At 35.8% G+C, this 10,218-nt stretch overlaps 1 protein-coding gene across 1 annotated transcript; it reads right to left on the bottom strand.

Annotated features, from left to right (window-relative positions):
• Nucleotides 1–4,191: 4,191 nt before the first annotated feature.
• Nucleotides 4,192–5,741, bottom strand: LOC147606467 (10 kDa chaperonin-like). Its single transcript, XM_086791869.1, has 3 exons — nt 5,534–5,741; nt 4,544–4,683; nt 4,192–4,454 (listed from the first exon to the last, which is right to left on the bottom strand). Exons 1-3 carry the CDS (start codon nt 5,639–5,641, stop codon nt 4,406–4,408), a joined length of 297 nt encoding a protein of 98 aa, XP_086647995.1. The 5' UTR covers nt 5,642–5,741; the 3' UTR covers nt 4,192–4,405.
• Nucleotides 5,742–10,218: the final 4,477 nt, after the last annotated feature.

The raw sequence follows: 10,218 nt of genomic DNA, 5'->3' as shown, positions 1-10,218 counted from the left end.
CCAATCTTACATGTAGAAGCATTTTGAACCATAGCAACAAAGTGCCTAAAGCACATAAAAACCTCATATTTCTGTTTTAATGGATATACCCAGGTATGTCTTAAATAATCATCAATGAATGTGATAAAATAGAGGTAGCCCCCAATATTTGGTGTCCTCATAGGACCACGTACATCGTTGTGTATAAGCTGTAATTTTTGGACAGCTCAAGCTAAACCATCTTTGGAAATGATGCCCGCTGCATTTTTCCAAGAATACAGCCCTCACAAACATGGTTGATAGGGGCTTCAAGATGTGGCAGCTCAGATACCATGTCAAAATACCAAACATGTATATCTGCAACAACCACTTTGCATTCATCCTTATGTGAAGAGTCATAAACTGCATTACACAATGAAAGCCCAATCGTCATGTGCATAGTTTGTAGACTCTTTGTTTTCTACATTGGATGCTGATGCATAAGCTACAGCCATATCTGAGTCTTTCTTTTTCTTCTCTAGCCATTTCTTGCACTCATTAATGTAGTGACCACGTTTCCTACAATAGTTACATTTATTCTTTTTCTTTGGCTTATCGCCTTCCTTGTCTGCAAGCTTGCCTACTGACTTTGATTTCGGCTTATAACTACCCCGAGGAAAGGATTTATCTTTGCCTCTTTATTTACTGGCAACAAAAGCCTGATCTCCTGTACGCATGATAGATTTGTTTTACCTGGATTACTCTTCTTGCAAGAGCATAGAAATTAACTCCTCAAACTTCAAGGTATTTGGATTGCCTTTCATCATGAATCTGGTGGTAGAAACAAAACCTTGATATGAGCCCGACAACACATTCAAGACAGTAAGAACTAATGAAATATTCGGATATATTTCATTAATACTGGCCAACTGCCCCTTAAAATCCTTGATTTTTGTTAAAAAAAATTCCATAGAGTCTCTCATCCATATGCAGGCTTGAAGACCATATTAGGGAGTTCGAAAAAGTACCATTACTCTTAGAATTTTCTTTCCAATATAAATTTAATTGTATCTTCAATATAACAAATCCAAATTTGTTGGAGAATGTGGATCTAGAACCTATTATTCAAGAGCGTTCCAACAATATGTCAAATAAGCTGGTTTTGACAAAAGCTCAAAAGGGTTCACAATGTCCCCATCTTTTTATCTTGAAAAATGAGAATTATGAATTTTTCAAACTCCCTAATATGGTATTCTTGATTTAAGCTCTATGCATAAGCTATAAAACCCAAATTTAGGAATTTCGAGAAATATGCACAATTTTGGGACAATTCTATGTTAGATCCAATACAATGTTTACTGTGCGATATGCAAGATTTATTATTGGATGTTCTCAACAAGCATTTGAATAATGCGATATGATTTATGTACTATTGTACATTTGTAACAAGTATATATGATGTTGGTGGGATGTAAATTTTCCTGCACACACACACACACACACATGCACACCAAGAATTAAGTTTGTTTATATCACATAGCCTCCAGTTGACCATCAAACACAGAAACTTTAACAAAGAAAGGATATTCAATGTAACTTTAAGTTATAAGAAAGACTAGGTGATAGAATTAAAAAGATCACCATCTGTATTGAATCAAAATTCTTGAACAATGGATGAACCAGAAATCTAAAAGCTTAAGAAAGCCTTACAATCTGAATAATGATTGAACTATGAGTTTGGTAGCTTCATACAACATTGCTAAAAGATTAGGAAGCTAGTTGCCCATGTGCTAACAAATCATTCTTGCTCAACTGCACTAACGTGTGATGGTGCCTCACTTTCATGTTGATTCAATTGATTCTGTTTGGCCTTGAGTATTATAGCCTTTGGAATCTTGATATTCTCTCGAAGTCGTCCACCCTTGGGCTTCCATGCCCAAATGATGCAGGTAGTATCTTCCCAGCACTGAGGATCATTTCTGTTCTCTCGCCAATACTTGTTCCAGCAATCCTTATAAACCTCCACATCACTTACATTCTTCTTCTTTGAAATTGATGCCCAATATTGTATCTGAACTTGTATAGGTAGTTTATCAAGTTGTTGTTTTGATCAACACCACTTGTTGTCACTCCCAACCATATTGGGTAATTTGCATCACAAGGTTGTACAAGCACAAAATCTCCTTTAGACACATCAAATATGACTTCATTAATACCTCAAAACCAAGACCAAGGCTGTTATCGCTCAAGCTATAGCCCTAACCTCTTCTTTAAGAGATTTGGTGCTGTAACTTTCAAGAGTTATTATGCTGCATCTAGTGTGCACACTACAATGCCGTCTAATTATATCAAACCCTCCATGAATTACTTCCATCACAAAGCATGTGTAGGTGTTTCCCTTTCTTCCAATGATCAATGCTCTCAAAGTGATGATTGGGAACTTCCAACTAGTTTTACTTTATATTACTCAATGACCATCTTTCACCTAGCAACAAGTAGCAACACACTCTCATTGCAAAACTTATACTTTTTACTAAATTGATTCTAATAAGATTAAAATAAAAGTCTTTATTCCTTTTTTGAATTGGTGCATTAAGTTGCCTTCTGTTAACATTGTAGATATGCCACACATCATAGAGACATTGCAAATTTTGTACCTTTTACTATATTGATTCTAATAAGATTAAAATAAAAGTCTTTATTCCTTTTTTAAATTGGTGCATTAAGTTGCCTTCTCTTAACATTGTAGATATGCTACACATCATAGAGACACCGTCCTACGTTTCAAAAGAAAGCTCATACTCAATGATGGCTTGCCTATCTCTCAACTACATGATTCTAGAATACTTCATCCTTCTACCACAAAAATATAATGTTGGCTCAATTAATTTTTGGAATCATAAAAGCTAGTTCTCCATAATTTTGAAGCCCAAGCTAAAGCAATACCATTCATTGAGGTAGATCTGAATCTATGTGCCTTTAGCATAAAAGTTCCTCCACCAACAACAATGCTCTCTTCTCATTGTAACACTACCCTCTAAAGGAGTAGTTGATGTTTACTCCTTTGGAGTACATATCCATATGAATAGATATATATATACATGTATACATGTATACATGTACATGTATACATGTATATGTATATGTGTATACATGTACATATACATGTATACATGTACACATATACATGTGTATAAGTGGGTGTAGAACTCTGTATCAAGATATGCTCTCACACACGCACTCCGCAGACACACACACACAGCCCAAGTTGATGGAGATCATTGCTGCTCCTCAAACATGGGCTACCTTCTGCTATTTCCGCCTTAATATGCACACTTGACCCCTTCTATAGTTACTCGACTGCTGTAGAAGGCTGAATGTCTAATGACAAGCGGAAGGTTCCTATTTGTAAGAGGAATCCGCTAGTCGCGGGCTGGTTGGCCAGCTCCATGTAGGTCATGGGCTGGTTGACTGGCAAAGAAACTCCAAATCAAACCAAACTTATTCTTCTGCAATCTTTGAAGTTCCATAGTTAGCATCTTGGGGAATACCGTGTATTTCCATGTATATGTGTACATGTACACATGTATATGTGTACATGTACACATGTATATGTGTACATGTGTACATGTACATGTACACATGTATATGTGTACATGTGTACATGTACACATGTATACATATACATGTACATGTACACATGTATACATATATATATATATATATATATATATATATATATATATATATATATATATATATATATATATATATATACACATATATACATATATATATACACATATATACATATATATATACATATATATATATATGCACATATATACATATATATATATATACACACATATATACATATATATATATATATATATACACATATATACATATATATACACATATATACATATATATACATATATATATATATATATATATATATATATATACACACACACACATATACATATATACATATATACATATGTATATGTATATGTATATGTATGTATATATGTATACATATATATTATATACATATATATACATATATATATGTATACATATGTATATATATATGTGTGTGTGTGTGTGTGTGTGTGTGTGTGTGTGTGTGTGTACAAAAGAAATGACGTAATCAACATCAAAGGAAATTTCTTGATTCATGCAGCATACATACATTCCATCCAAACAAGTTTTCACTCAAGGCACATTAGAAAAGAAGCAATAATTGCCCACTACTCAACCAGAATTACAAAAACACCCTTCAACTATTGGGAGAGTCCCATTTAAATGGAGACAATTTATCTCCGTGCAGTTCTCTCAAAATGCAGTCAGCACTACCGTCCAAGCAATCAAGGTAATGAGTTCCTACCAGCCCATGAGCCCTAATCCAAGCAGGTTATTTTAAATGATCAAAATTGCTTCAGTCCATAAGAATGCCCAACAGATCATCGTTGCGATAGATGAAAAGCCTGCAATAAATTGAAGGGACAAGCCCATGTTATAAGTACAAAAATTGTGCAGCAGAAAAATTAGGCAGTAATTACAGCTGCACACTTACTCTTTTTCTCCAAGCTTCACCTCCGTGCCACCATACTCCGGTAGAAGAACAGTGTCCCCCTCCTTTACAGTCACTGGGATAGGAGAACCATCTTTGGCCCTGCCACCAGAGCCTGTTGCCAGCACCTTCGCCGCATTGACCTGCCAGGAGTGTAGCAAATCAAGTTTTAAAATCAGAATAATGCATACATAGGTGTATCCACACTCACACTCACTCACACACAAACAATCAGGACAGATGCGTATGCATGTGTACCCAATACACACAACAAAACACACAGTCAGACAGACATCCATACACAGCATGCAAGCATGGATATATGTTCTGCATACAAACATACCTGTATGCATGTTTGACTAAATACAAATGCACAAGCTACCATGTATCCAAAATACATAAAAACATAGACGTATACATGTATGTCTATATACAAACACTTATATGCATATGCCTATAGGTGTACAACACATGTTAACATACATACACCCAACTACATACATATGTGTGTAAATGTACAATAATATATACACACGCATACAGAACATACATAAGAGTAAATGTATACATGTACGCCTATGTAGACAGATACATAGGCACAGCGTGTCTGTACATACGAACACGTGTGAATACATGTCTGCGTGTACACATAGATAAATATACGTGAATATTTCTGAGTATACACAGGACACATGGCTGCATATGTGTAACACTGCTAGACATTGAGAAATGAATGCCACCTTTCATAAAAACAGCACAAACAGAACGACAGAATTAGAATTGGGGTTTAGAGACCTTCAATCTACGGTTAGGGTTTCAAAAGGATTGTCAGAATTTTGAAGGGTCTTAGAAATCAGACATAAGAAATACAGTTAGGCTTAGGGTTTTGAAGTTCTGCCACTTAGGCTGGTCTAAGGGTTAGGGTTTTAAGTTAAAGGTTAGGAATTTGGAGCTCTGTGAGGGTTTTGAAATCGACAAGACAGGGCACTATACCTTGGAAGGGGCAGACTCCGGCAGAAGGACCCCGCCGACAGATTTCGCGGGAGGGACGATCTTCTCCACCAACACCCTGTCCAGCAGAGGAATGATCTTCTTCGCCATAGCTTAGCTGCTGCTGCTTGCAACAAGGGTTTTGGCAAAAGGGTATGTTGCTTTTGAGGGTTTTGGCTTAGGTTTATTCTGGAAGCTCAAGGCTTTGTTCTAGAAGAGTCCTCGCACTACGTCCCTCTTCACATACCCCTTACAATGGGCGCTATGATCGGCCGAGCATGTCCCTCGAGCCTTAATCGCACGGGATCTTAAAGACCCTTGTCAGATAAGATCGACAGCAACCATTGAAAAATGATCGGGGTCCCAATCAGCACCTTCTCATCGTCGAATACTATAGTAAACTAGGGAGGGTAAAGTAGAGTTGTGTCGAAGGTGACTGGAGAATTTCTCGACGGTAAAGTGAGTTTGAAATTTTACCAAACTAAGGATGGTAAACTAGGGAGATACGTGTGCCCATGCAGGTTTGGAAATTTCAAATATTCAATAGAAATCAGGGCTAGCAACAACGACAACTATGTGAGATGGTTGGTATAAAAGCTTAAGGGAATGTCAGGTCTTGGGTTTGAGTCTTCGCTCGTGCACTTTTTATTGTGGAGAAGTTATCCAAAAAAAAATCTAAGTATCTAGGTCTTGTGTGCCACAGCCAACCTAGTTTACCATCCTAGTTTGTACTAGGCAGGCTTAATAACTTTCTGAAAAAAAAGAGTGCATAAGCCAAGCCTCGAGCCGAAGGCCTAACGTTCCCTGAAGCTTTCACGTCAAGTTACTAATAAAAAATATATATGCATGGATTTATGCACCTCCCAATTTATCATCCTTAGTTTAGTATTTCCCTAGTTTACTCTAACATTACGGAATTCTCTAGCTATCATAGATAGTCCTAGTTTTTCATCCTAATTTTACTATAGTATCGAACGACGGATGGTTGGGACCTCGATCATTGTGATCATCAATCCCATTTGGATCTTGTTGACTTAGTTCTAAGGAAGGGAGACCCTCATCCTTTTTTTAAAAATTCTTGCCATCAATATTTTATGTGTGAGCTCGTTTAGGCTAGGTCAGCACCATAGATACAATGATTTGTTTTACATGACTTTTGGCTTCCTTGATTGTCCACACAAATAGTGTCATAGCTAATCAATTATGCCATGCCTCACATGTTTCCTTTAAAAAAACGTGAAGTGGCATGCCAAGTCTAGGAGACGAATGGAAACCCTTTAAGAATATATCATGTTGCAACCTTAAGGCTAGATTAACATGCCATGCCAATATTGATTCTTCACTTTATTGTTTAATTTATATCTCATTTTATTTTTATTCATGATGGTATATGTGTATCCTTGAAAGCTTCTTGTTAGTATCATTTAGCTATTACCTTTTTTCCTCACTTTCAAGTTAGTTACGTTCTCACGTTTGAGCTAGTTATCTCCTCATTTTCATTGTAACAACATAGCAAAATACAAATATAAACTCATATTTATCTTCTCAAATTTAAAATGAAAAAGATTCGTAATTTAATTAATTCTAGGTACCTAATATAATGGGCATCTTTGAGGACAGATGAGTGGGCAACACTAAGTTAAAACAACCTTTTACCTAAAATAATGGGCATCTTGAGGACATAAGACTGGGCAATAAGTTGAAACAACCTTTTACCCAAAAAATGGGTATCTTTGAGGACATACGAGTGGGCAATAAGTTAAAACAACCTTTTACCAAAAATAATGGGCATCTTTGAGGACATATGAGTTGGCAGTAAATTGAAACAAACTTTTACCCAAAATACGAGTGGGCAGTAAGTTGAAACAAACTTTTACCCAAAATAATGGGTATCTTTGAGGACATATGGGTCTGCAGCAGTAACTTGAAACAACCTTTTACCCAAAATATATAATGGGCATCTTTGAGGACATATGAGTGGGTAGTAAGTTGAAACAAGTTTTTTTTAGATGAATAAGTTTACTTTGGAATGGTGGTGATAACTTAATAACTTTGTGGATTTCAATGTGGAAGAGATTTTGGGAAGAAGCTATTGGAGTACCTGACCGCCATTCTCTAGGAGATGTGGTGCTAGAACTCTTTGCTAGGACTTGAGACCTCACGAGAGCAAGAGATCTATAGAGAGACAGTGTGTAGAACCTGATGAGTGTATTGTTAACAAGGTTTTATTGCCATTGAGAAAAATTGTAATGGATAAGGTCTTAGTACCATTGAGCAAATTTGAAATTGCTTTTTGCTTTCACTCACGCATGCCTCTTAATAAATCAGAGTGCACACATACACCTTTTTTAAATCAATCCTTTTTAAAGAAACAAGTGACAAAATGGACCACAATATCTAGGAGATAAATTCGAGCATTTTCCTTTTAACAAAGCCTGAAAATCTTTAGGAACTTTTAAATAAACCAACGCTCCTAGTTCAAAAGAACAAGTTGAACGCCCTCTATCAGCATAGAACCATGCCCTATCCTGAGCACTCCTGATAGAATCTCGAGCTTCGGTCAGCATTTCCTGCATATCACGCAAGAAATCCCTCGATGCATCAAGCTCGATGTCCTTAAGACCGACATCAATAGGTGCCCTGGGTTGATACCCATACATAAGCATGAACGGACTAAAACCAATAGCCGTATATGTTTAAAACTGTTATAGGCAAATTCCATCATTAGAAGATATTTTTCCCAATTCAATGCTTTTCCAGAGACATATGCACGAAGCATATCCTCTACAATCTGATTCATATGCTCTGTTTGCCCATCAGACTACTGCGATGATCAGAGAAATTCATACTCAAAGTAGTTTCCTCGTTTTGTAAACCATTCGGAATAAAGTAGGAAAACATGGCATTATAACAGCAAGAACCATCTGCTCATGGAATTATCGGCTGATGTACCCCCCATCTGCTCATGGAATTATCGGCATCCCGAGTTACCCATATCAACATAGAGAGTCATCAAGGTCTCGATGAGTCACATATGTCCATCCATAAACCATCAGGTTGACTGTATAAATCACCTAAAGTATGGAACTAAAGAAAGAAATGCCAACAAAGGAAAAATCCAAATTTCCTTAATCCGAACACAACAAGTTAAACTCGTTGAACTCTAAAGAAAAAGATTTCAACAAGTGAAAATGCCGACGAGATTACCCTCATCAATACATACAGGCTATAGATAAAAGAAATTTATCTAGACAATGTCTACATTATAACTTCAAGTGAATTCAAAAAATGAGATTGTCTTTAAATGTTGAGGTCAACATGCTAAGTGATGTAGCAACAATCCTGAGCCCAAATTATCCCATAAGGTAATATATGTGAGGGATCCTTAGCGTCCCATACCATCATGATACCACCCATACATACCTTAATAATTTGAAACTCCCTAGTATGCCGTCTAGGAAAATATGAATAAAATCCTGTATAAAAGGAATAAGATGGCCTTATCCCAGACTTTCACATACTAAAGCCTGTCGTTATATTCCTGAGACCACATCAAGGAATAACTCTTTCCGAGTACATCATTAGAAAAGAATTTGAATTATTGGCGCCTTTCTAATGATAACCACCCAATAAACACACTTAGGTTGGGGTAGAAAAGTAACTCACCTAGATACATAAGTAACTAGGTATCCAAGTTGGAATATGTACAAGAGAATAAGAAATATACTCTAAAATTATGTGCAAAAAATGAAGGCAGATGCTACCTTCAAAGCACATGATATTATTCAAAAGATCAGTATAAAACCATGGATAAAAGCATAGAAGCTCCTCAAATCCATGAAAACCATAGTTGATAATAAAAATCAATGCATGCCATCTAATGGTCATTAATCATGCCAAAAGAAGCATTAAAGTTGGTTGGCCAACTCATCAATCCGGAGTATATGAACGTGGTGTCGTTCAAGCAAAACTCCAAAGTAAGCAAGTGAAACACATGTGTGTAGCACTCATTAAAAACCCCTAGACATAAGTGATCTAGGCAGAACCTGATGAGTCCAAATAAAAGTTGGAAAACATCCAATAAAATCCACCAAAACAAACAGATCAACTTACCCATGATAGAATTTCTCTTAGGCTTAAGAAATTAAGCATAGACCACACTTAAATAAGTGCAAAATAAATTATCATGAAAAAGTGTCAAAGGTGAAACACACTTTGAACGTAGATTATAGCCATCAAAAGTATAGAACATGTCCAAAAAGAATGGCTAAACAATGGCAAAAAATCATGAAAACATCGTTTAGAATAAATCCAAACAGAAATATCTACTAATACGAGGTATAATCGTATTAATAATATGTGAATAACCCGCATCTATCTAATGTCAGCATGTGAAAACGTACTTCAATATTAAATAACCCTTGAAAATATTAAATTCTCGAGAAAAAGAATTATCATGCTTTTTTTCCAATTTTCCCTAATTTTATAGGGCCTCAAAATACAATAATTTTGAATTCCACCAAACCTATCTTATGGCATTCCAGACCTATATTTTTCCAGAAAATTTTTAGCAATTTAATTTACCAAAATACCCGTGATATTTAAAAAATATAAATTTTTAAGATTTTTAAAAAATAATTTCTAGAATATTCCTAATTTCTCCTCAAATTCCCATCGTTCACGAAATT

This window comes from Cibotium barometz, chromosome 57, assembly GCF_041138505.1.
Source record: "Cibotium barometz isolate CiBa-2024 chromosome 57, ASM4113850v1, whole genome shotgun sequence".
NCBI lineage: Eukaryota > Viridiplantae > Streptophyta > Polypodiopsida > Cyatheales > Cibotiaceae > Cibotium > Cibotium barometz.
Note: the sequence above shows the minus strand (reverse complement) of the source record. Positions and strands in the feature narration are given on the sequence as shown.

Excerpts from the sequence above, each read along its gene's own strand:
- LOC147606467 (XM_086791869.1), bottom strand. The coding sequence starts at position 5,641 with ATGGCGAAGAAGATCATTCCTCTGCTGGACAGGGTGTTGGTGGAGAAG. Across the intron at positions 4,684-5,533 it reads CGGAGTCTGCCCCTTCCAAG|GTCAATGCGGCGAAGGTGCT; the intron begins GTATAGTGCCCT and ends CACTCCTGGCAG. Across the intron at positions 4,455-4,543 it reads GTGAAGCTTGGAGAAAAAGA|GCTTTTCATCTATCGCAACG; the intron begins GTAAGTGTGCAG and ends AATTTATTGCAG.